Source organism: Salvia splendens, chromosome 6 (genome assembly GCF_004379255.2).
Source record: "Salvia splendens isolate huo1 chromosome 6, SspV2, whole genome shotgun sequence".
Classification (NCBI taxonomy): Eukaryota; Viridiplantae; Streptophyta; class Magnoliopsida; order Lamiales; family Lamiaceae; genus Salvia; species Salvia splendens.
Window position 1 is genome coordinate 24578291 of NC_056037.1, and position 27675 is coordinate 24605965.

Below are 27675 nucleotides of genomic sequence, written 5' to 3' on the forward strand. Positions count from 1 at the left end.
GCATGGTCGGCGCAAGATCGACGCTTATTGCACGCCGCTCGGAGTGCCGATCTCTATTTTTTGATTTTTTTCCCACCCCTATATATACACCTCATTGCTCTCCATTTCATTCACACCTCTTATTCTCTCCACTACAATTTTTTTCTCTCTAGCAATAAAATGAATCCCGATAATGAATCCCGATAGTGATTCCCCAAACACCAACGAGTCCCAGTGTCCCGACGTGTCCCAATTCCCTGACGGAAACCGATTCCGTGATGGCTACCCTCTGTTCCCCGGTGGCTATGCTCCATTCCAAGGTGGGTACCCTCTGTACCAAGGCGGCTATGCTATGTGCCAAGGGGGCTACGCCGGTACCGGTAGACCATTGAACCCCTCCTCGCAGTACGGGGATAATGTCTATCGACCCAATATGGACGGAATCGCCGATTGATTGGATGATCCTGTCCCGACGGCCAATCCTATCTTCAATAACGAGTCATTCTCGCTGTTGGACTTAGATATTTCTCCGTACGGGGAGGATCCTGAGGGGGAGGGAGGGGAAGGCAACTTTAGACGAGCCGTCTTAGCCCGAGGGTCAGTCCAAGATGATGAAGTGTGCCTGAGTTGCTTGCTATTTGCGAGTAGTTGGGTCGACATGTTGGAGGATCCCATTGTGTCGAACATGCAGACACTAGGAGGGTTCTGGGGCGTATCGCAGATAGATACGCCATAGTGAAACATAAAGGGCAAAAACGCACAACGGGGACCAACTCCACGACATCTACGAGAACACCCTCCGGAGATGACCAGCGGCCAGAGTATGGATCACGGCACCAACCTCTTGAAGGAGTCCTCAAAATCCAAATAGGGTTGGAGTCGAATGCCCCGAAGCGGACTAGGCTCGGGGTCTTCGGAAGCTACAACAGCAGCATCGGCGATAACTTCATCGACATTACCGAAGATACTGATCCGTTACCTTCGCCTCTTACCCAGAGGCGTCCAATGGGCGTTAAAGCAGCTAAGTGGAATGGGAAGGCAGCGGCCAGCGGGTCCTTAGATGCCCTATCAATGATGGGGGCACAAGATTTGTCGAAAAACATCTGGATCCAATAGAGGAGAACGCTGTTCGACATGTTAAAAGCCCAGGCGCTGAAACCTCCGAGCATGAAGAGGAAATATGTGTCACTTATCCGAGAGCTAAAGTGTGATTTGGGGATGCCGAATGCTGGGGCTGATGCAAACGAGTAATGGAACGAGTTTGTAGAATTTTTTTTATAGAATTTTTTTTATTCTAATAAACTATGATTTTTTCTTCAATTTAATTCATTTTTCTTATATTCGATAAATACTAACAATTAAAACGAATTAGAGATAAGTGAAATTGAGATAGCTGAGGACGAACTTAAGATGGACTGCTGATGTGGCTGAAGGAAAGTGGAGATGAGGTAAAGATCGGCTGTCCACTATTATTACTTATTTTTTTATTCTTTCTTACTTTATTGTGTATTAAATCCTATATCGTTCCAAAACTTTATACTCCCCGTCCCCTCGTTAAAAATGAAATATTTCAAATATGGACATGATATATATAGCATCACAGCCATCAGATCTCAGTTTCCTTTCAGCTGATTGCAGCAAATCCATCTCATCTCTCTCCAACCGCTCCTCGCGCTCTCATCGATTGGAAAAATCGGTACGTAACTTTCCAGATCCAATTCCATATTCTTTACATTTCAATCGCGAAGATTATGTAATATTCGTTGTTTCATTTCGTATTTTGATGTTTTTTGCGCATCACATCTGCTTAAATTGTTCATGTCATTGATACGGCTTAGTTGTTGGAGTAGTTAATCGTTTTGAATGTCACTAGTTTGTGTTTGTGTTACGATGTGTTTGAATTTTGGTTGAGTTGATTCAGTTTTGTACGTGGTGATCCAATTTTAACACTCTGAATTAATGGCAGTTAGCGGTTGATTTTATTTTTAATAAGCTCTTTGGATAAGCGAGGATCTACTGTGATGATCTAGATTAGATTGTGGTTGCTAGAGCCTCTAGTTGGCAAGCGATTAGATTCTAGGGCCCGTGTCAGACTTGTGGAGTGGAAAGGAGCTTGCCTCAGCTTCTTAGAAACAGAAATTTCGTTTCATTGTATCGAGTGACCTTGGTTGGTTATGAACCGATGGAAAGATGTGATCAATTTACTGATTGGGAAGAAATTAAAGGAGACTGCAGACTTTGATGTGTGGTATAGATTGAATGAAGTGTCACTAGCTGGTATTCTGCAGTTGATAAGCTGTTAGGGAGGCATAGCTTGTATATTATCACTTGTGTAATGTGTAATTGTGTATGAAAGTTAAAGTTTAGAATCCACAGCTTACTGCTACTGAATGCAGTTGCTTCAGTCTGTAGCTGATAACATATTCTTATTTGGTTGGCAATATTGTGGATTTTTCAGGTTAAGTATGGGTGCTGAAAATAATGTTGACATGGAGGAGGGAACTCTGGAGATTGGAATGGGTATATTGTCATGCAACTTACCTTACTTCTCTTTGTTCACATGAATGTGAAGATGCTCATGTGGTCCTTCCTTCAATTTCAGCTTTCCACCATTTTATTGGTTTCTTATTTTTTATTTATATATGTGACATAAGAATGTATTGAATCAAATCGTCACTAAGACCATTATCTCTATGATTTCCTTGATCTCTTACTCTAAAGAAACATTGCTGATAGAAAGATTTTAGTTTTCCAACTATCAAAGTATTGAACTATTTTCTTTATGAAATAATTGGGGTTTCTTAGCAAACCCACCCGTCTGAATCTTCTCAATACACCCAAGTTATGTTCACCTTGGGAAGCTTGCCTTACAACTATTAGATTTAAGTTCATTGATATTTGGTTCTGTTGGATCTGTTTTCGACATGTGTGCAGAATACAGAACTGTATCTGGAGTTGCTGGACCTCTTGTCATCCTCGACAAAGTGAAGGTAAATGTTGTGTTTCCTTGTCATATTTCTTCCTCATAAGGCATCATTTTCATATGCGTCTCTTGGTCGAAAATTTTAGGTCATGGAACAGGATTTATTTATATGTCTTTCTGAAACCATGCCAGGGACCCAAGTACCAGGAAATTGTTAACATTCGCCTAGGAGATGGAACAACTCGACGTGGGCAAGTGTTAGAGGTTGATGGAGAGAAGGCTGTTGTTCAGGTGATCATAGCCTCTAGTTCCGATAATTTAGGGTTTCGTTCTTTGATTTGATGATTAATAGTATATTTTTTATATCTATACAAGTTCTGTATATTTGAACTTTGTGCTTCATTATGGAAAAAAAATTCTCTTTTTGGCTTCTTCTTAGTGTTATAAATTAATGAAAAATGGTTCCTTCTAAAAGAGCTGCATTCGAATTGCTAGCATTTATAGTTCACAAACATCAATACTTACACTATAGTTGTTGACCTTTGAGGAGGCACTCATCACATACTATTTTGTTTCTTGTTCATTAGGTTTTTGAAGGAACTTCTGGAATTGATAACAAATATACAACAGTCCAGTTTACCGGCGAGGTACAGTCATTCTCAATTTTTATTAAAACTCTCTCTCAGAAAGCCTTTTATTGTCTCCTTTCTTGAATTATTAGCATCCTGTCATTTTTCTGGCCGAAGAGTGCAAAAATCCCAACTCCTTAAATTATTTATTTCTTTGACGTTTTAAACTCAGGTATCATAAAAACTCTACTATATCTTATTTGCAGGTTCTAAAGACACCAGTCTCGCTGGACATGCTTGGACGTATCTTTAATGGTTCCGGGAAACCCATTGACAATGGCCCTCCTATTCTTCCTGAGGCTTACTTGGATATATCTGGCAAGTGTGCATCGAATACTAGTTACCACTATGCATATATGCCAGGTGGCCATAACTCATACGTTTATGAATTTTTTAAATTGTTACTGCAGGGAGTTCAATCAATCCTAGTGAGAGAACTTATCCTGAAGAAATGATTCAGACTGGAATTTCCACTATTGATGTCATGAACTCAATTGCTCGTGGACAGAAAATTCCTCTTTTTTCTGCTGCTGGTCTCCCCCACAATGAAATTGCTGCCCAGATCTGTCGCCAGGCTGGTCTTGTCAAACGATTGGAGAAATCTGATAATCTTCTTGAGGTACGTACTTTGGAGAAAATTACAACATAATTAACTTTGTTAAAATTAAAAAAGCGCCAGGTGATTCCTTTGTTACAGCATTGTTCTCATGATCTACTCTGTCATGCAGGGTGGCGAGGAGGACAATTTTGCCATTGTCTTTGCTGCTATGGGAGTGAACATGGAGACAGCTCAGTTCTTCAAACGTGATTTCGAGGAAAATGGATCTATGGAGAGAGTGACTCTTTTCCTGAACTTGGTGAGTAATGTGACCTCCTTGGTTGGAATTGGTTAGTTTTTTAGGAAAATCCTTGATGAAGATTCTTTATATATTTTCCTAATATTACCGTTTCTGCAGGCCAACGATCCAACTATAGAACGCATAATTACACCCCGTATTGCCCTGACAACTGCAGAATATTTAGCATATGAATGCGGAAAGCATGTTCTTGTCATATTGACAGATATGAGCTCCTATGCTGATGCTCTTCGTGAGGTAACTCCTGAAAAAAACAGCCAGATTTGTATGCATGATCAAGTCTCATAGTTATAGTATAGTAGATATAAAATATCTATAACTAACTATAAATAGTTACAACAGTTCCGTCTATCTGATAGATTAGGAGAAATCTTACCTATGTTTTTCCGATTTTGATTTTTGTAATCTGATTAAAAGAATCTAAATTCAAATATTTAATTACATTATTTTTTGATACATCTCATGAAAAAATGTTTTTTTTTTTAAAAATGGTGATTGTCCTTATTTTTAACTGCTGATTTGAAGTTTAACACGTCTCTGTTATATTTAAACATTTCTAATTAGGTAGCTGCCGTGCAACTGTTCTCATTTCTGTTATATCTAGCTTGGACTTGATATTTATGTCAATTTTATGTTTTTGTAAAAATAATGAGTGACAGATTAAGTGATTAATTATCCCTTTTTAGGTGTCTGCTGCTCGAGAGGAAGTGCCTGGAAGACGTGGATATCCCGGTTACATGTACACTGATCTGGCAACCATCTATGAACGAGCTGGACGTATTGAAGGGCGCAAAGGATCCATCACCCAAATTCCTATTTTGACCATGCCCAATGACGGTAACACATATGCCAACATTTAACATTAGCTACCTGATGATCTTCTTTATACATATACATGTGTGTGTATTTATTATCAGCATTAGTATATTTTCAGGTTAACCTTGTCCTGATCATTTGCTCATTGAAATTGTTCAGATATTACACATCCAACTCCAGATCTTACAGGTTATATTACCGAGGGGCAGATATACATTGACAGACAACTTTACAATAGGCAGGTAAATACAAGGAGATAGTCTTTCTCTGGTTGATCATATGCAAGCAATTACACCACAATTTGCTCAAGTCTGAACTTTAGGGTTAGTTCAAATTTGTGGAGATTCTTTTTGTTCATAAAGTTGGTCAGCATAATCTAGTGAATTACTGTGTAATTTGTCACTTTCTAAATGATCAGACTCTTCTCAAAATGCTATACTTTGTTAACATGTGTAGTCAGTGGGCTACTTATGATACAAAGGAAAGCATTTCTTGGCTGAATAAATTTTCTCATCTGTCAGATATACCCTCCAATCAATGTCCTGCCATCACTGTCTCGTCTAATGAAGGTTAGCTGATAAAAATAAAATGCAGTTTATTTGGTTTTGTTATTGCTGGAGAAAGATAGTGTTTTCATGTTTTACAATGCCGCTCCATTACTTTTGCAGAGTGCTATTGGTGAGGGTATGACTCGTAGGGATCACTCCGACGTGTCTAACCAGGTTGGATTTCTATTTCATCATAAAATATTAATGGTTGCTAAAACGATTTGCTCAAGCAATTTACCTTTTTCTTTTGTATCTGGCTAAAAATCTTAATTTTTATATGCTTAGCTCTATGCAAACTATGCCATCGGAAAGGATGTTCAAGCAATGAAAGCCGTGGTCGGAGAAGAAGCGCTTTCCTCAGAAGATCTGGTCTGTCATTTCCACGTTTATACATAAAACAATCACAGCAACACAAGTTAAAACAAATACACTTACCAAAATTGTGTAAACATGCAGCTATATCTGGAGTTCCTCGATAAATTCGAGAAGAAGTTTGTTGCTCAGGGAGCATATGACACCCGCAATATCTTTCAGTCGCTCGATCTGGCATGGACACTTCTCCGGATCTTCCCCCGAGAACTGCTCCATCGTATCCCAGCAAAGACGCTTGACCAATACTACAGCAGGGATGCGTCCAACTGAGAGGGAAGAGAGGAAAAATTGGAATCTTAGTTTCTGCCAACACTTTGTCATCTATTGTTTGGTGTATATTATGTTGGGTGGTTTTATATCCTCCTCTAGCTCCTTCCGAATAAGCATTGACGACGGCCCACGGAAGCGAACTCTCTCCGGCAGGCGAAAGACTTACATTCATTGGTAAAGAGAAGCAGTTAGATCCGGTAATGAAGAGCATTTGCCTGCTTTTATATTTCAAATTCGAGAAATTGCTTGCATTGTTTTCTCAAGTAAGGGCGGCTTCCTTTCAACTTTCAAATGCTACTGACAATTTGATCTCCATCATCATCATCATCATCATCATCATCATCATCATCATCATCATCATCATCATCATCATCATCATCATCATCATCATCATCATCATCATCATCATCATCATCATCATCATCATCATCATCATCATCATCATCATCATCATCATCATCATCATCATCATCATCATCATCATCATCATCATCATCATCATCATCATCATCATCATCATCATCATCATCATCATCATCATCATCATCATCATCATCATCATCATCATCATCATCATCATCATCATCATCATCATCATCATCATCATAAATAAGTGGGAATATGCTTTCGTTCATCTATAACTATAAGCAGTGCAATTTCTTAAGCTTTCCTTTATTTATCAACTTATTTAATGTGCCTATGTTTGACATTCATTAAAGCCATATGTTATGACCAACGATTTCACATATTTCCAAAAATTGTTTAGCTCTTCTATCAAGCGCATAATAATAATGAGAGAACTCGGTTAAGATAGGCTTCCAATTATATATAAGTGATGCAATCTATCATACAAAAACACACACCATCGAGTCTATTTATTTAATCGGGAAGGCCTGATCTGAGAGACTCTAGGATGAATTGGTTGAGTTTCGCTGCCATTTCCACTCTCTCCCACCTCTGTTTCCGCTTCGTCTCCGCCTCCGCCTCCGCCTCCAAGTGTCTGTGATCGAGCTGCACTAGGCACCGGGCGTAGAGCACAGGCTCCATCTCCACCAGCATCTCCTTCACACTGTGTGTCAGCTGCCGCACGCTTTTGCTCCAATGCCCTCTCACGTTCTCCTCCATTCCTTCCACTACCACGGACAACACCTCCTCTACTGCTTCGGCTTGCAACGCCATCTTCACAAACCGCTCGTTGTTCCACATGTAGAGCGCTCGTTCTGCAACCTGCAACGTGAGAGTTAGCCAAGATAGATGAAATTAGCAAACTACTATCGATGGAATTTTCCAAAGCCTCCAAGATAAAAATACTCAACTAAGCTATAATCCATAAGAATCTGTTTCGGTACATTGAAATAGAATTTTATGAAATGTTTGGAGAATTCGATTCAAAATCCTTTGTTTGATAAAATGAAGTAATTGATAAGAAATTGATTTCGAAGGAATTGCTAATACATACACAAAACAGAGTCTAGATAATAAGTGAAGATACCTGCGAGTTTTGACTGTTGAAGCACTTTGTTATCCGTTTGCACAAAGGCAAAGCAATAGCCTTATACTCCTCAGTCTCCATGTTCTCAACCAAATCTCCCAACTCTCCTATCAGCACAATTTCTTTGTGGCAGTTGGTCGTCGGCCAATATCGCAGAATCCCACTAACCACAGCCACCCCGAGCACCGGCTCCTTCTCCACAAACTGATGCACACAGTAAGCCAACTGCTTGTGATACGCCTGCATCCCTTTAGGCCGGTGCAGCGGCATCAGAACCCTCATCAACAAAAGCCTATGCTCCTCCTTCAACGGGACGCTAAACCCATTAATGATCGTCCCCAATATCTCCAGCAAATCCCCAATCCCCGCATGCTTCTCATCACCCTCGAACGTATAATGCAAGAAAACATCGTTCATCGCTTTCCTCATGAAAGATCTCGAGCCATGGAACTTGGAGTATATCTGGTGGTACAATTTCTTCAAGCTCTCTCGTTCCCTCACGTCATCGGACTTGAAGAGCGCTAGCAGGTTGAGAATGAAGGAGTCCTTGATATACTCCCCTAGCGTTTTAGGCTCCATGTTGGTGACTAGGCAGAGGAGGATGTCGTAGACCGGCTGGAGGTGGGGCCAGGTGGCAGCCGGGGTGGCAATGAGGTCGTCTTCGTCTAGCAAGATGGAGGTGCTGGGAGGCGGGAGGCGCCGGAAGAGGTGGTCCTGTATCATAGAGAAGAGGGGCGAGAGGACTTCATCGGGCAGGCATGGACCGTCTCTCATTGGCTTTAGCAGAGAGAGAAGCTTGATGAGCTTATCGCGCTTCAGGCATTGCAACGAGGGCGATTCTGATGGATCGACGAAAGTGGATGTGTAAGAGCAGTGTGAAATTAAAGAGAGAATCCCGTAATGCTCTGAGCTTCTACGTCTGTACATGGAATCAAGTTCAAGAAGAGATTTCAGAGTGTTTGCTTTCATCTTCTTCGACTTTGGGCTATTCCGGTGAGCGCCCATTCTCCTCTTCTCTATCTGGCGGAGACGGAGAAGATAGCGTTTGATGCTTCGCCTGAAAAATAACATAACACATAACAAATAGAGACAGCAGCATCGATATTACATATGTGCAAAAGTATTGGAGAATCCGAAAATACTACAAAGAAAAGCTTTCTTATTTGTGGCATAGGAATGATCATATATTTTATTTAAGGTTTCTTTGACATGGACTAAGACATTGGCAGGCATCAAAGGTGGATTGAAGCTCAAAGTCATATTTTCACATCGGATAAGATGAATTTACAAATATTGGCGAATTCAATGGAGAAAGATGTGAAGTACATATGACAAGACGCGAACGAGAAGGTCTTGTTGTGGCAATGCCTGATGACACTTCATGTATCAGAAAACCAACTTTCTGCATCATCGTCTTTCGCTCTATATCAGTGGAACAGAACATAATCTTCAAGGTTTTAGGCTTCCTCCCGGTGTACTTCAAGCAAGGCTGTAGAATGAGCCATATTAGAACAGAACAGAACAACATGAGCAAATCTGGAGGCACACACGTGATGATCACTCCAAATGTCCCGAGTGGAACTTTACCGGGGGCGCTTGGTTGATCGATCCCAAAACAGTAGAGAAAGTTTTCAGCAGCAACAATCTCCACGAAAGCTGAGGAACATAATCCCAACGAGGGGCGTTCCATACCTCGACCTCTTGGCTTTCTGCCATGCCAAGAAGCTGGAACGAGTCGCTACTCATTTCAGCGACAAACATCCCCATATTCGACACAGCAGAAGCCTCCTGCACCCCACCAAGAATGTTGCCAATATTCGCGGTGGAGGGGGGTCGCCCCCGTCCCAATCACAAGGGGGAGAACACCACCATGATATGGCCGTAGAAAAGTGCCGTTATCCACCTCCCCAGCTAGAGTACTAATCGAATCCCAATAGTTCAAATTCCAAAACAGAGTGTGAGTGTTCAAATACAAGCCCCAATCCACATTGCTCAAACCAAGCACCAGCCACCGAGAAGGCTTGAGTTTGGGAACGGCCAAAGCTCCCATAACCAAGAAAGACATTAGAGAAAACACCCCTAGCAAGATTGCAGCCCACCCCACCAGAGACTTTCTTGTTTTTCCTTTAATTTCAGTACTCCCTCCTTCACATTACATATGACGCATTCCTTTTGGATACATGTTTCTAGGCAGTGGTGTTTTTGTTAAATAAAGAGAGAATAAAATTGGAGGGATGATTAAGTTGGAGAAATGATAAAGTGTTGTTTCTTTGTAATAAAAGGAAATGTCTCACTTATAGTGGGGCAGTCTAAAAAGGAACACGCTTCATTTGTAATGATCCGGAGGGAGTACCATTTATCAGTCAATTAGTCCTTGAACAATGTGTTTCGCACGCAAACTGTCCTTGAATTATAATAATATTATGGGTAGTCCCTGGATTAAGGTGTAATCACATTCATGGTACTTTTTCTCTATTCATCACAATTTTGCACAACAAATACACCAAGGCATGGAGCATTTTGGACATTGATATCTAGGTATTGAATATAATATCTTCTCTATCTCTCTCTAGTATTGGATATGATATTTTCTTATAGTTTGAGTGCCTTAAATGGTATTTTTTACTTCTTTTGTTTTCAATCATTTTATGTCAAATCATTTTTCTTTCTCTTTCTCTAGACTATTATTCCTTCCGTCCCAAAAAAATATGAGCATTTGAAACGACGCGGAAATTAATGCACAATTAGTAAAGTAAGAGAGGGGAGGAGAAGTGTGGTTCAAGTAGTGTTAGTGGATGTAGGACCTATATTATTATTAGTATTTGATGAGTTGTAATGATGGCTTATAGTGATATAAGTTGTAAATAAATTAATGTATATCAACAATGTGTTGGGGACAACTTTCCATAAATGGAAATGACCATATTTTTAGGGATCGACGAAAATGGAAAGTGCACATATTTTTATTGGATCGGGGGACTATAAAGTAAAAAAAGATTAAAATATAAAATACTTTGAAATTCTTAAATATTACTATTAATAATAAAGATTAAAGTTAAAAGTTTAACTATCAAAATATGTTGTAGCTAAATTTAATTTTAATTGTGAGTTGATTATTTTTTAATATTAGAAATAGAAAAAAATTAATTAACCCAAGATTTGTTTTATTTATTCTTAAATTTTTTGTTTTTAATACTAAATATAATCGAATCACAGTCAAAATTAAATTTAACTTCAAATTATTTTGATAGTTAAATTTATAATTTTAATTTTTATAATTAATATATTTAAGAGTTTCATAGGTATTTCTTATTTTATTTATTTTTTCTTTCTAAGAGTTTTAAAGAAAGAGAGAAAGAAGATATGACATAAAGTAATTTAAAAAGTGAAGTGAAAAATATCATTTAAGACACAAAGTATAAGAAAAAAATTATATAAAAATATCATATCCGGTACCTGAATATCTTAATTTTATAGAAGTCCAACGGCTTCAAGACGTCCAACAACGACAACAAATCGCGGAGCTCCAAAGGATGGTCGTCCAGGCACGAGCGGAATGCCAAACCATGAGTGACGACATCAACTACTTTATTGGTGCCTTCGATGAGCTTAACACCCGCTTCCCTCCTCCTCAAGAATGAAGATCAAGACTCATGACTTTAAATGAGCATTGTATCATTATTTTTTTTGTTTTGTTGAAGACTATTTTTATTTTTATGCTTGGATACTTTTCCTTTAAGTTTTTGAAGTAATTTTTGTTTTAATTTCGTTTTTGTGTTGGTTGAAATTTTTGCAGCTTATGGACATTCCCCAGCGACCGCTGGCACTTGCGTAGCGGCGCGCTAGCGACTCACTGGAACATTCAGACTCTTCCCCAGCGACCGCTGGCCGTCTACAGTTTTCCAGCCGCAATTTTTCGTATTTTTTGAATTTTTGTCCCGTCCGGCCTCAGCACGAAATTTCAAGGTATCTTTATCGCTTTCTTAGTTTACTCACGTCCCTACCGACTTTACAAACTTATTTTACACTTTGTTGTAAATAAGTTTGGGGGGATGACGTGGTGGACCGTGAGTTTAGGTTGTTTTTGTTTTCTTTTTATTTTGAAAAACCCGAAGGTGAATAATATGTCATAAACATAGCATGAAGAACTTAGAAACATGCATGTATAGGGACACATTAGACAGAGTTTCCTATGATGCGACGTTCTTTTTATCTTTGATTAAGCTTGGCGTGACGTTTTGATTTGATGGTTTGGTAAAAAGGTGCACAATTAGTGAATTGTTTGTTCGTCTTGAATCATGCTTATACCTTGTGAGTTTTAAGCTACATAGTGTTAAGTTGATTGAAGAGGATGTTAGGCAATCTTTTCAACCTACTTTTATATCTTAGATTTAGAACCCCTCTTAAAATTTTATATCTTTTTTATCCTTTTTGTAGCCAATTTTGAGCCTTTAAGCCTATTCTTTGGAAGCCAAAATAATGGGGACAATTCCTTGGGCTAGCATAGTTATTTTTTATCTTTTGTAAAGGAATTGGAGAGATAAGGGGAAATTATCTAAAGAGGAAAAGTAGTGTGCTTAAATGAAAAAGTGCATGTTGTGAAATAGAAAATTCAAAGTGTGCTTGATCTACAAAGGATGCCTATGTTATAAAAAAGAAAGAAAAAAAAGAGAAAAGAAAAGAAAGAAAGGTTGTGTGGAAAAAGAATGAAAATCAAAGGATTGGAAAGTGAGTTGAAGGATGAATAATTGTCAAAAGTGTCTTGGGTTTGAAAGAAAAGTTTGGAGTTTATTTTACTCTACATGGGATTTTATTTTTAGTTACTTTTTAACCACACATTACTCACCTACCAAAGAGTCTACATTATAAAAAAAATAAAGACCTTTCGGACTTTTGATGCTTAATCACATCTAGTAGAGGAGGGATTAGACTTTGAGCAAGCATATGGTACACTTTGCATGATACATGATTTGAGTGCTTATATACATTGCCTTATACATTTTGAGAGTGAGAGATAAATACACTTCCTATCTTTGGAAGTTTGCCCACTTGTGAGTGCATGAATTCAATGTGATATACGGGTTAGTAATGAAAGTGCACTAATAAGCCTTGCTTGATTTGATTGCATTAATTCATTCTTGATCCATCTTTTCCGTACTTTGAGGCAATTATGACGTCTAGTCCTTGTGAATTCTGTGCATCTATTATTGTTTCTTTTATGTTTTGTTTGAGGACAAACAAAAATTTAAGTTTGGGGTAGTTGATACGCTCGGATTTTACACTATTTTAAGGCCATTATTTGGTCCGTGTTGAATGTCCCGACATTGACCGCTGAACAGATAGCGGTCCGCTCTGGGAAAGTTGTGCTGGAAAGAAGAACACTCCCAGCGACCACTCCAAAAGTTCCAGTAGCTACGGGATGATTGCCAGCGACCGCTAAACCTAAGTGCAATGACCGCTGATCAAGAGACAGAAGCTACGGATCACTCGCAGCGACCGCTGAAGATTGTGCAGCGGCCCGCTGGGAAAACGCGACGCACAGATTTGACCTACTTTCCTCCCAAGATTTACCATACTTTGCTGCCTTTTTCCTTAATTAAGGAGGACGAATTTGCAGCTATATATACCCCTCAAGCTTCATCATTAAGGATCTTCTTTTTGCACCAGAATACTAGGACTTAAATAAAGAAGATGAAAACTGCTCACGGAGGGAGCTGAAAATCGTCCCTCTTCAAGACAGAGAGGGGGACGAAAATTTTGATGAAAATAATGTGTATTATCTGTCTCCTTTATTCTCCTATTCATATTAAGTCACATATTGGGCCAAGTCAGGGATCTATAGAAGAATTTGGATATGACCTCCCCCAATTAGCTTCTTACTAATTAAATTGAACCCATAATTTAATATAAGCTTATATTGGAATATTACGAGCAGCCACTACAGAAGTAATATTGCACTGCCCATCCAAATCCGAAATTACTAATATTCCGGGTTTCCATTTGTTTGTCATCAATTTCCTGCCCTTAAGATAGAAACATTCATTAAGTAATTAATGCCTGCTATCTACTTAATTAATTAACATATTATTAACTCCAAGAGTGGACTTAGCAAGAAACGCTTATTCATTATTCATAAAGTAATCAAACTCCAACTAGCTAGGTTCCGAATAATGAAACCTTGTTTCGAGCTTGGAAGGCCTCGAGAGGGGCGCGAATTTAGACCAAGTTATATTGAAAATAACTAAGCCGATTGGACCAGTTAGCAAATGTCGTTGCCACTTGATCGATTCAAACTCGCTCTCGCTCGTTTCCTACCAATGTAATTTGTAAACTCTCAATTTTGCACTACTTTAACAGTAAAACGGCAAGTTCGGGGTCGATTCCACAGAGAAGTTGGTGTGTCGAGAGTGTGTGTAGTGAACAGGGGGTTGGCTGCTGCCACGCTTTAACTTGGGAGTTTTTAACTACTGTTTTTACTCTAGGCAGAATTAAACTTGCTAACTTGATCAAGGTAAATTTAACTACTGGGTCAAGTGAATTGCATGTGAAAACGTAACAGTAAGTGCGAGGAAGAAAACGTAATAACTTTGATTAAACTAAACTGAGAGCAGTACAACGTGAAATTGAAACTAAGCTAATACTTCGGAAAATAAGAAAGCAAGTAAAACCGAGAAGAACTCGACGGTTAATTTAGGAATACGCCGAAAGATAACAAGTATTCTGCCGCGCTTCTTTAATTCCCCTTTCTATATACACATTACTTTATCTAAGCTAAGCTATTCTAGAGAACTGGACTAAGCTAGAGAACTAAACTAAGCTAAACTAGACGGAAAGTAAAAGATCGGATTCCTTCTTGTGATGACACACCCTCTATTTATAAGCTCGATTCGGCCTCCAGCTGGATAACGATCTTGACAGGGAATATTCACTCATGCTGAGAATGAGCGACTCATTGATTGCTACGTGCCCTTCTTCTAGAATGACGACGCTTTTGAGTAACAGATTCGTGACTCAGCTCCGTTCTTGCGTCTCATAAGCTAGCACGTGTCCCCTTCTAGAACGTCGTCCTTGATAACAGAATGGTGCACCACATCCAGCTCATTTCCTCACGTGTTCTTCTTCTAGAAGTCAGCGGTCCCCGCCTAACTGCTTGATCACTCCCCCTTGATCAACTCCCCCGATTCTTGGCCTTTTATCGCCTTTTGTACTTGCTTGATCAGTTCGGCCTTGCTGCCTTGGTCAAGCGGCATTCCTGCACATTTAACACTTATTTTGCGCGATAAACCGATCAAGCAGCATACGTTTTACCCTTAAACCGATGCATGAAATGAGCCTTATCAAACTGCTCACACTTAGAACCTACTTGTCCTCAAGTATAAGAAAACAGAAAGTATAAGAAAACAGAAAAGAAAAAGATAAGGCAAATTTCAGGCATGGTTTACTTATTTCATAAGTTTTTAGACGAAAAGGAAAAACAGGACTCGAAACAAAAACACATATTCACATGTATGCATTAGACCGAATAATTTTCCAACAATCATACCCGAGGTCGAGGTCAATCCATTTTCCAGTAGCTTGTGTACCTTCTCTTTCGCTTTTGCTTGATCAAGGTGTCAGCTTGTCAAGATTGCTCAATTTAAAAACCACTGTTGGATTCACTCAGTCACTCATTTCTCACCAGAGATGTTAGGACTGTTCACTCGGTATTGCCACAAATTTAATATCATGAATCGGACTGCACAAGATAGTTCCTTAAGGTCTTTGTTTTAGGTTGTAACGGGGCTTAAGGGTAGTAACGTATTAGGGTAGGGTCCTAGGGGTTCTAAGTTCAAAATAAAAACTTTAAATTATAAAAAGAAAAATCACAAGAGTAAAAAAGCCAAAGATTTGACTAAACTCGCTGGATCAGATTTGGTATATTTATTTCTTCCTCTGCTTGATGCTCCTTCTCGGTCAAATTTCGACCTTTAGCCTTATAACTTTTCGGCTTATTTTCTGACTTTGGATTTCCTGCCCTTTCTTTTTCTCAAACCTTTATATATATATATATAGAGTTGTGATCATATGATAACCCCTAAATCACGTAATAACCCTATAACCAAATCTGGACCACACGTTTTTAAAATCACGCGGTCTAGATTCAAACTTAGATTTACTTCATAAAAAAAGGCGCGGGGGTAATTATGTCATTTCGCTCATTTAAATTTCTGAATTTCGCTCCTTTCTTTCTCTCTCTCAGTTCGATTCTTTCCTATTCTCCACGATTTGGTTTCAGATTTCCATAATCTCCAGATTTCCATAATCTCCAGATTTCCTTCTGATTATTTCCATAGATTCCAGATTTCCTTCCGATTATTTCAATAGAGATTTCCTTCCGATTATTTCAACAGAGATTCCCTTCCGATTTGGTTCATTATTCAATAATCTCCAGATTTTTATTCATTATCTGTTCAATAGCTGTCAGAATTTGCTTCGATGGAGAACGTAGCAAATAACGAAGGTAACAATCATTTTATTTTATTGATTGTTTTGATTCATGTATTGAATTTGATTTTTGATGAATATTATCTGCCGATTGGTTTATGTTTCTGATGTACTGAAATTCTTATTTAATTAAATTATATTTTGCCGTTTTTGTGTTAAGATGATAGTTTTGGCTTATAAATTTTAGGTTTGCATCATAAAATGATAGTTTTGGCGGATACAATGATATTCTAAGTTGATAGTTTTTGGTGTATAAAATGATACTTTCAACAGATAGAATGATACTTTCAGACTATAGAATGATAGTTTTGACGGTTAGAATAATACTTTCACCCAATAGAATGATAGGTATTTTTGGTGTATAAAATGACATTTTTGTTTAATAAAATGATACTTTTTCTTTAAAAAATGATAATCTAAGCGTATAAAATGACAGTTAGCTTATAAAAATGATAGTTTAGCTGGAGAAATTGCATACAAGTTGATAAAATGATACTTTAACGTGACAAAATGACATAAAACTGATAAAATGATACTTTTGCCCGATAGAATGATACTTTCAGCCTATAGAATGATACTTTTGTCGGGTAGAATGATATGTATTTTTGGTGTATAAAATGACATTTTTGTTCAATAAAATAATACTTTTAACTTATAAAATGATAATCTAAGCGGATAAAATGACAGTTAGCTTATAAAAATGATAGTTTAGCTGGTGAAATTGCATATAAGCTGATAAAATGATACTTTAACGTGACAAAATGACATAAAACTGATAAAATGATACTTTTGCCCGATAGAATGATACTTTCAGCCTATAGAATGATACTTTCAGCCGATAGAATGATACTTTCAGCCGATAGAATGATAGATATTTTTGGTGTATAAAATGACATTTTTGTTTAATAAAATGATACTTTTACCTTATAAACTGATAATCTAAGCGGATAAAATGACAGTTAGCTTATAAAAATGATTGTTTAGCTGGAGAAATTGCATATAAGTTGATAAAATGATACTTTAACGTGACAAAATGACATAAAACTGATAAAATGTTACTTTTGCCCGATAGAATGATACTTTCAGCCGATGGAATGATACTTTCATCCGATAGAATGATAGGTATTTTTGGTGTATAAAATGACATTTTTGTTTAATAAAATGATACTTTTTCTTTAAAAAATGATAATCTAAGCGGATAAAATGACAGTTAGCTTATAAAAATGATAGTTTAGCTGGAGAAATTGCATATAAGCTGATAAAATGATACTTTTACCAGATAGAATGATACTTTCAGCCTATAGAATGATACTTTTGTCGGGTAGAATGATATGTATTTTTGGTGTATAAAATGACATTTTTGTTCAATAAAATAATACTTTTACCTTATAAAATGATAATCTAAGCGGATAAAATGACATTTAGCTTATAAAAATGATAGTTTAGCTGGAGAAATTGCATATAAGTTGATAAAATGATACTTTAACGTGACAAAATGACATAAAACTGATAAAATGTTACTTTTGCCCGATAGAATGATACTTTCAGCCGATAGAATGATACTTTCAGCCGATAGAATGATAGATATTTTTGGTGTATAAAATGACATTTTTGATTAATAAAATGATACTTTTACCTTATAAACTGATAATCTAAGCGGATAAAATGACAGTTAGCTTATAAAAATGATTGTTTAGCTGGAGAAATTGCATATAAGTTGATAAAATGATACTTTAACGTGACAAAATGACATAAAACTGATAAAATGATACTTTTGCCCGATAGAATGATACTTTCAGCCTATAGAATGATACTTTTGTCGGGTAGAATGATATGTATTTTTGGTGTATAAAATGACATTTTTGTTCAATAAAATAATACTTTTACCTTATAAAATGATAATCTAAGCGGATAAAATGACAGTTAGCTTATAAAAATGATAGTTTAGCTGAAGAAATTGCATATAAGCTGATAAAATGATACTTTAACGTGACAAAATGACATAAAACTGATAAAATGATACTTTTGCCCGATAGAATGATACTTTCAGCCTATAGAATGATACTTTCAGCCGATAGAATGATACTTTCAGCCGATAGAATGATAGATATTTTTGGTGTATAAAATGACATTTTTGTTTAATAAAATGATACTTTTACCTTATAAACTGATAATCTAAGCGGATAAAATGACAGTTAGCTTATAAAAATGATTGTTTAGCTGGAGAAATTGCATATAAGTTGATAAAATGATACTTTAACGTGACAAAATGACATAAAACTGATAAAATGTTACTTTTGCCCGATAGAATGATACTTTCAGCCTATAGAATGATACTTTCAGCCGATGGAATGATACTTTCATCCGATAGAATGATAGGTATTTTTGGTGTATAAAATGACATTTTTGTTTAATAAAATGATACTTTTTCCTTAAAAAATGATAATCTAAGCGGATAAAATGACAGTTAGCTTATAAAAATGATAGTTTAGCTGGAGAAATTGCATATAAGCTGATAAAATGATACTTTAACGTGACAAAATGACATAAAACTGATAAAATGATACTTTTACCCGATAGAATGATACTTTCAGCCTATAGAATGATACTTTTGTCGGGTAGAATGATATGTATTTTTGGTGTATAAAATGACATTTTTGTTCAATAAAATAATACTTTTACCTTATAAAATGATAATCTAAGCGGATAAAATGACATTTAGCTTATAAAAATGATAGTTTAGCTGGAGAAATTGCATATAAGTTGATAAAATGATACTTTAACGTGACAAAATGACATAAAACTGATAAAATGTTACTTTTGCCCGATAGAATGATACTTTCAGCCTATAGAATGATACTTTCAGCCGATAGAATGATACTTTCATCCGATAGAATGATAGGTATTTTTGGTGTATAAAATGACATTTTTGTTTAATAAAATGATACTTTTACCTTATAAACTGATAATCTAAGCGGATAAAATGACATTTAGCTTATAAAAATGATAGTTTAGCTGGAGAAATTGCATATAAGCTGATAAAATGATACTTTAACGTGACAAAATGACATAAAACTGATAAATTGATACTTTTGCCCGATAGAATGATACTTTCAGCCTATAGAATGATACTTTCAGCCGATAGAATGATACTATCAGCCGATAGAATGATAGGTATTTTTGGTGTATAAAATGACATTTTTTTTAATAAAATGATACTTTTACCTTATAAAATGATAATCTAAGCGGATAAAATGACAGTAAGCTTATAAAAATGATAGTTTAGGTGTAGAAATTACATATAAGCTGATAAAATGATACTTTAACGTGACAAAATGACATAAAACTGATAAAATGATAACTTTGCCCGATAGAATGATACTTTAAGCCTATAGAATGATAGTTTTGCCGGGTAGAATGCTAGCTATTTTTTGCGTATAAAATGACATTTTTGTTTAATAAAATGATATTTTTACCTTATAAAATGATAATGTTATCGGATAAAATGACAGTAAGCTTATAAAAATGATAGTTTAGCTGGAGAAATTGCATATAAGCTGATAAAATTATACTTTAACGTGACAAAATGACATAAAACTGATAAAATGATAGTTTTGCCATATAGAATGATACTTTCAGCCGATAGAATGATAAGTATTTTTGGTGTATAAAATGACATTTTTGTTTAATAAAATGATACTTTTACCTTATAAAATGATAATCTAAGCGGATAAAATGACAGTTAGCTTATAAAAATGATAGTTTAGCTGGAGAAATTGCATATAAGCTGATAAAATGATACTTTAACGTGACAAAATGACATTAAACTGATAAAATGATAGTTTTGCCGGATAGAATGATTCTTTCAGCCGATAGAATGATAGTTTTGCCGGATAGAATGATACTTTCAGCCGATAGAATGATAGGTATTTTTGGTGTATAAAATGACATTTTTGTTTAATAAAATGATACTTTTACCTTATAAAATGATAATCGAAGCGGATAAAATGATAGTTAGCTTATACAAATGATAGTTTAGCTGGAGAAATTGTATATAAGCTGATAAAATGATACTTTAACGTGACAAAATGACATAAAACTGATAAAATGATACTTTTGCCATATAGAATGATACTTTCAGCCGATAGAATGATAGGTATTTTTGGTGTATAAAATGACATTTTGGTTTAATAAAATGATACTTTTACCTTATAAAATGATAATATAAGCGGATAAAATGACAGTTAGCTTATAAAAATGATACTCTGAGTTGATAAAATGATACGTTTAGTGCTTTGTGATAAAATGATGGGTTTAATTCATAGAATGATAGTTTTGACTGATAAAATGATAAAATGAGCAAAATTCAGAAATTAAATGAGCGAAATTTGTATACGCAAATTTTATCATGAGCAAAATGACATATTTATCCCCGTGCTTTTTTTTATGAAGTAAATCTAAGTTTGAATCTAGACCGCGTGATTATAAAAATGTGTGTTCCAGATTTAGTTATAGGGTTATTACGGAAATTGGGGTTATCATTATAACGCACCTCTATATATATATATATTAATATGATCAACCCGATTGTCTAACTTGATCAACCCGGCTACTATTTATTTCGACCATTCTATTGCTATCCCCTTTTGTTTCCCTTGACAAACTTCATCTCTTTGACCCTCTTACCTCATGTGATATGAAACTTTGAATTTGGTTTTAAGGCTTCAAAGAATGGGTAAGAGTGTATGGGCTCAAAAGTGGTTAACTAAGGGGTGCCTTGATTAATGAGGAGGGGTTTGCGGAACGAAGGAAGAAAAACGGCTCAAAAGGCTAAGTCCTAGTGCCTTTAGTCCTTACTACTTGTGCAATTTTCATCTCAATATTAAAAGTAAGCCTCTCATAAAATTTTCTTTTGTAAAAATAGTAGAAAGTGTTCTACTTTTGGCTTATAACTCACATATAGAGAGGCTTCACAGTTGGTTTAGAAATGGAGCGTTTCCATCATACTTGCGTCGTTCAAATTGATCAAGTTTTTGCAATCAAGTTTTTACACGTGAGCATACTGAATCCTTTTTCTAACTCTTCCAAAAAGTAATAAAATCTTCCAATTATCCAATTTCATGCATATTGCCTATTTTATTACTAACTGGAATTTGTTATTTTTTGTAAAAATTTTTAGCATGTTTCATTCTACTGTAACTAACCCATCCCCCCTCCCCACTGCACATGAACTCGTCCTCGAGGGACTGGAAGCAGTGGAAAAAAGGGTTAGGCACACGCAACGGCACAACAACAAACAAGGGAAACTTCTCACACTTAGACCAGACACTGGGCTAAGTGTGAGACAGTGCCAGCGATCAACGCATGATAACAAATATTGAAAAACATAACACATAGGCACCTAAGGCAGGCAAACAACATATAGAGCAAAAACGAGCATGCATACTTCTCACACTTAGACCCAAAACAGGTCTACGTGTGATGCGGAATAGGATGACAGTTATACATACCAAAAACAAATTAAAACTAAAATTATTTTTGAAATTAACGTGAGCTGAGATGGGGGGCTTTACTAGGGTTTCCTGGGGGTTGACTGGGAGATGCTGAGGTATGCCTGGAGGATGACGGTCGTCGAGATGGAGGAGAGCTTGTAGAGGGAGGTGGTGGTTGCCTTGCAGGGGTCTGGTCATAGGTGGTTCCCAACAACCTGGCCAGCAGGACTAGTTGAGTATTTGAATTCTCCACCAGCTGCGTCAGTGTTTGCTCCATGCGGAGCTTCCATGCGTTGTCAGCACTTGCAACCTCCTCTTGCTCCATCCTCGGAGTGGGTGCCTGATGTGCATCCTCCTCCTCTCCTTCGGCAGGGATTGTTGCGGTCTCCTCCAACTTCGTCTTCCTACTGGATCGACTCCTTTGTTGCTCCAACTGGCCAACTGCATAAAATTGAAGGGCCCTCCTTGCTTCTTCTCTAGTACCTGAGTTCTAACAAAGAATTCAAGGTCAAATATCTCAGGAATGGGGCAAAGGACATGACGTCCGGCACACTCCACAATCCAGTTTCTCCTCAAATAAGCTCCGAAGAGGTGGCAGACGTTGAGATGGCGGGCAACGCGGGTAACAACTTGATTAATGGAGTAGGCTAACCAGAATCCCAAATGGACCTTTCTCTGCTCCCTCATACTCCACATAAAGTAGAGTTCGGACATGGTAATGATTGACAGCGTATTGCATTGTCCGAGGAGGCTAGGTATATCTGGGCAAGGCGGAGGGCAGGATCGGCAATGCGATGACCTCTGGATTCAGAGGCTGTAAAGGTATGGGCACTCCCGTTGCATATGGCCTTCCAAGTGGCCTGCTGGTCGAATTCGGGTTTCTTTTGAGGGAGACCGATGTCGCGCCCAACCCAAGCCCCGTCAGCCACCTGTCGATGGAGAATTCATTCAGGCTCATCAGTTGGTCCTGGCCAAAAACTCTAAATGAGACACTTTTGTCATTCAGATCTGAGCTTCCGGTGAATCGGAAGGATGTAAAAAACTCCTTGGCCAGGTTCTCCGGCACAGGGGTCTCATCGACTTCTAGCAGCCACTCGAATCCGACGCCGGCAATGTAGGCTGCAAACCTCTATTTCATCTCAACCTTCTCCAGGGACGGCTGGTGCAACATCTTTCCCGCCTTCAAGTGTTTCTGGGAGGTCACCCTTTGGTGAACTTCCTCCTGTAGTTTGGGATCGTCGAATTCCAACATTTGTTGGAGAAGAGCTGGGATTAAAACAACATGTTGAGGGGAGTAGGTGGCGGAAAGAGATGTTGCCGGCCTTCCTTGTTGCCTCCTGGATGTTTGGGTCTAGCATAACTCCTGTTCCTCCAAAGCGCTGCCCTCATCTTTCTCTCTTGGCAGTGGGAAGGCAGGTTCAAAGGCATTTGTAATGACGACCCCCACGTTGACGGGACGCCCCTTCTTTGGAGGGGAAAAACACTTCCCTTTCCTTTCCTTTCCTCTTCCTCTCTTCCCTCTGTCGGCTACCCTCCTCAACCTCCTTCTCCTCAATGGCCTCTTGGCTCTCTGGCTCCTCCGGCTCGTCTTCATCAACTAGCCACCGTACTGTGCGGGGCCTTTGTACTACCGTTTCCTCCTCTCCTCAGGTTTTCAGTGTTTCAGCTTCCTCCAGGAGCCGGTCTGTTGTCATACAGCGCGTCTGGCGGCGTGACGGCTCCTCCTTTTTCTCAGCCTCCCCGTAGTCGAATAATGGGTGGAATTCTTCCACTTCTGCCTCGTTGATTTCGCCGCCCTCAGTCAAATGCGGCTCATGGATCGAAGTGGAGGTGCCATTGCTTCTTGGCGATGGAATAGCAAAAGGCTGCCCATAATCTTCCCCCCACCTTCGTCGTCAGAGGTGTCCTCGCTGGTTTGCATTGGCTGGATGGGGGATGAAGGTGGTATAGGAGAGCTAGGTGGGATCTTTTTAGAGGACGAAGCAAGATCCTTGGACCCAGAAATCCCAAATCTAGCCTTGAGTACGGTGTAGGCGGTTTTTCATCCAGCTCGGAGGGTATACTTCGGAGGATTTTATCGAGGCGCCGCAGAGTTTCTGCGTCCACCACCAGAGATGGAGCGGCGGTGCTAGTTTATGGTGGAGTGGCTGTTGGGGTAGGATGGCTGGGGCTTTCTTTATGGGCTTGGGATGATGTTTCCCGGTTGCCTCCGTCGGCACCGACATCTGAGGACGAGGATGAAGTTGGAATTTGTTTGATTAACATTCGTGCGGGTAATGGTGATGAGTGCTGGTAGAGAGAATTATTATAGGCAAGGGTTAGGAACTTGGAGTGGTATGGAGAGAGTAAAAGGAATGCACTGTAGTCGCTTTTGGTTGAAAGTGAAATACGGCTTTGAAATCTGCCTATTATACTGAATTCACGATTCCTGCGACTGTTCACGTATTGGCGCGCCTTTTCAGAGTGCCAGCTTGCCTAGCTTCTCTGATACGCTTTCTCCTTCTCCATGGGATGTTCCTTCGTTGCGACAGTTGGCGCAGCCTGACACCTTCCCAATGACTGTATACGTCCTATCACCACCTGTCCCTGATCAATTAAATCACTGTGGCCATTGGTTAGCCTTCGTTGCACTGATCAAGTGGTGAGTTAAATCCAGATGCAAACTCAATAGTTCCACTTGATCAGTTTCATGCCTTTACTTCCGACTTTTAATTTTCTAAGATATAAAAAAAGAACTAACTCTTCGAAAAACTATTTACACTAACTACAAGGATTTGACCGGGTTCCCCTAGGACGTCTCTTGATCGGTTTAATAGTTTTAGAATTTGTTGCTTGATCAAGCGGACTACGCAGGAGTACCCGATCACTCCTTCTACCTGGTCACTGGCTGAGATTGGGCAGGGCTAGTGGAACTTCTTCCACCATGCCTGCTTCGGCTTTGTCTCTGTAGGGTTAAACCTGATGACCCTTTCCTACGAAGGAGAGTGAATTGGGGGGGTCTCCTTTGTGCATGTTTGCCTCCAGTGTGTATGTCGCCATGGTGGTATTAGGGTTCACCCATTCCGATTTCCGCTTCCTGGATATCAGTTTGTTTTGACACTGGGATGGTAACCCTTCCTATTCACCGATGGGCTCTTCCTTCCTCGAGGAGAGGTCGGTCACTCCCTTCTCCATCGTGGCTGGATGCATGCACCGAATTGGGTTCATCTCCATCAGGTCTGCTGTTTTACACTTGATTCCTTCTTCACTCGGTTCAGTTTTTCCATCAATTGTCCTCCATGTTCTTGCAGATCTGGCTTGTGATATATCTGATTGGACAAATCCTTGAGGATAACTGGCGACCCAGGTAAAGGCAATAGTTGCTGCGTAGGCGAGGGACTCGCTTTCAACTTTCTTCTCAGTGGGATGGCTTGGTCAGGTGGTTTTTCGACTCTTCCTGGTTGAGTGATTTCTTCTGTCTTGGCTGGTCGTGTTGGCTTGCAAAAATCCATATTTGCTTTTCCAATGGCTTTGTCATCTATTTTCCCAGTCATCGTTGCTTCGAACCAGTCAGCTGCTTCATCCTTAAGCCTTTCATTATCAATGGAATAAGAGGATGGTTTATTGAAGAGTTCAGTTTCCAGATTCGTTTGTTCCAAAGGCCTGACGGTATCTATCGATTGTATGCTTCTGCTGTCCCGTGGCTTCTTTGCAGCTTCATTAATGTCAACTGTAAGTCGTTCTCCATTAAACTATAGATTCATCGTCCCATGGCGGACGTCGATGACTGTGCTGGCTGTGGATAAGTATGACCTTCCCAAAAGGATGCCAACAGACTCCTCCGCTCCCGACTCTGTCGTCTTTATGAGGATGAAGTCGGCGGGGTACATGAATTTGTTCACTTTGACAATTTCATCTTCCAGAACTGCCTCGGGGTAGATGCAAGACCTGTCTGCTAGCTGTATCTCCATATCAGTTTTGATAAGCTTAGCGTCTTCCAGCTTCTCGTCTATAGAATACGGCATAATATTGATGGAAGCCCCTAGGTCGTACAATGCTTGCTCCATTAGAACGTCTCTGATGGAGATTGGAAGCATAAACACCCCTGGGTCAGGTTTCTTGGGTGGAAGATCTCTAGACCGGTCTCATTTTCTGCTTCGACCATCCTCCCCTTCTCAGCAACCTTTTCACGGGTGCTAGACTCTTCTTCTTTTACGACTTGATTAAAGGCGATGGGCTCAAAACTTCCGTTATGATTGAGTCTAGGTGCTGGAAAACTCGCAGATGAACTTTGACAAACTGTTTCTGATTTCAGAGAGACTGTATTGACAATCTCTCGTCCTGTAGGTTGCTGCACTGTGGCCGGAAGCTTTCCTTCATTCCCTCTCAGCTCGCCCAAAGACATGGCTACCTGAGATAACTGCTTTGTAAGCATCTCGAGTGCATCCCTCTGCTCTTTCTGAGTCTCTTGTATTTCTCGCATTGCATCTTGGGGCAGATGCGAGATCATCACATCTCCTGGACCTTCAAAATGCTGTTTGTTATATCTCTGATTAAATCGACCTCCTCCATAGCCTTGCTGATTGTAACCGGAAGGTCCATACTGCTCTGGCTGGTTCTGGGGGGGATGATTCTATTGGTTCCCTCTTTGGTACTGCGGGACATAGTTCACAAGTTGATTATTTAACTGTCTTCCTTGGTTCCTAAACTGAGGGCCTTGGTGTTGGTACACCCATTCTCCTTCCTGTTGTCGACTTGACCAGTTAGACTGTTCTCCACTTGACCAGTTCCCTTGAGGTCCATTTGACCATACTACCTGACCTCCCTGCATTATGTTCCCTCCAGTGTTTGGCCTTTTCTGGATTCGAGCTGGCCAGTTGGGTTGCCCTCCAGAAGGTTGCGATGGTTGGCTCTGATTCTGATCAGTCCACCTGAAATTTGGGTGATCCCTCCATGGAGCATCTCTCTGCTTCCCCTGGATCCAGTTGCCATTTGCGGTCCAGTGGCCGACGGTGTTTACTTGGGCCTGCGGTTCTGCCTCAGGGGGGAACTCGCAATAGTAGTAGTGATGCTCTTCTGGTGGGGACGGTTGCGGCACATACTGCGTTTCTTTTGGTGCAGGTGGTGGAGGTGGCCTGGCTTTCTCTACTGCCTCTAGCAGTTTCTTTTCCATCTGCTCAAATCGAGCCTCCAACTTTTTATCGTTACGCGCCTCTGCTACTGCACTGCCCCTCTCCTATACTGCCCTCGGGATGTCTTATACGACTTCTTGGCCTCAATAAGCCTCTCCAGGATATTTCTGGCTTGGCTAAATATGGTTTTCGAGAAGTCCCCTTGAGCTGCGAGGTTGAGGTCCTTCTTGCTATCCACAGTGAGTCCACTGTAGAAAACAGAGTAGATTTCCTTCTCCTCCATCTGTTGGGGTTTTGGAGCCCCTTGCACAGCGGAAAACTTGTACAAAACTAATAAATCAGACGTGGGATCTATTTGACCGATTACAGGATTAATCTATTCACATGTTAACACAGAATTGCAAGCTAGAACGCAAATAATTCATGCTCATAGAATATAAATCCTAAACATGAATTCTATGGTTTAGAGTTACCGATTTGATTCTCCAAAGAATCGTCGATTGCTCGCGCCTTCTCCACGATGATCTTCAATACTAGACCACGGATCTTGTGACTGGTGTCCCGAACTGTATTCCGACATCAGGGTGGGCTGATCTTATCGAAACACTAGGACTCGAATAAAGAAGACAGAACATTCTCACGGAGGAGGAGCTGAGAAATTTTCGTCCCCTACACTATATATGTGAGGGACGAAATTTTCAT

General features: G+C 39.0%; 3 protein-coding genes across 3 annotated transcripts; 1 reads left to right on the forward strand and 2 right to left on the reverse strand.

Annotated features, from left to right (window-relative positions):
- The first annotated feature begins 1528 nt into the window (after positions 1–1528).
- LOC121808242 (V-type proton ATPase subunit B 2) lies at positions 1529–6709 on the forward strand. Its single transcript, XM_042208634.1, has 15 exons — positions 1529–1675; positions 2438–2499; positions 2914–2969; positions 3095–3193; positions 3490–3549; positions 3738–3849; positions 3942–4150; positions 4260–4388; positions 4488–4625; positions 5075–5225; positions 5364–5446; positions 5726–5773; positions 5873–5926; positions 6038–6121; positions 6209–6709. The coding sequence occupies exons 2-15, from the start codon at positions 2445–2447 to the stop codon at positions 6392–6394; spliced, it is 1464 nt and encodes a 487-aa protein (XP_042064568.1). The 5' UTR covers positions 1529–1675; positions 2438–2444; the 3' UTR covers positions 6395–6709.
- Positions 6710–6880: 171 nt separating this feature from the next.
- LOC121807476 (serine/threonine protein phosphatase 2A 57 kDa regulatory subunit B' alpha isoform-like) lies at positions 6881–9739 on the reverse strand. The gene is made up of 2 exons (XM_042207712.1): positions 7887–9739; positions 6881–7621 (listed from the first exon to the last, which is right to left on the reverse strand). Exons 1-2 carry the CDS (start codon positions 8955–8957, stop codon positions 7274–7276), a joined length of 1419 nt encoding a protein of 472 aa, XP_042063646.1. The 5' UTR covers positions 8958–9739; the 3' UTR covers positions 6881–7273.
- A 15335-nt stretch (positions 9740–25074) lies between these two features.
- Positions 25075–25908, reverse strand: LOC121809006. Its single transcript, XM_042209556.1, has 2 exons — positions 25655–25908; positions 25075–25432 (listed from the first exon to the last, which is right to left on the reverse strand). Exons 1-2 carry the CDS (start codon positions 25906–25908, stop codon positions 25075–25077), a joined length of 612 nt encoding a protein of 203 aa, XP_042065490.1.
- Positions 25909–27675: the final 1767 nt, after the last annotated feature.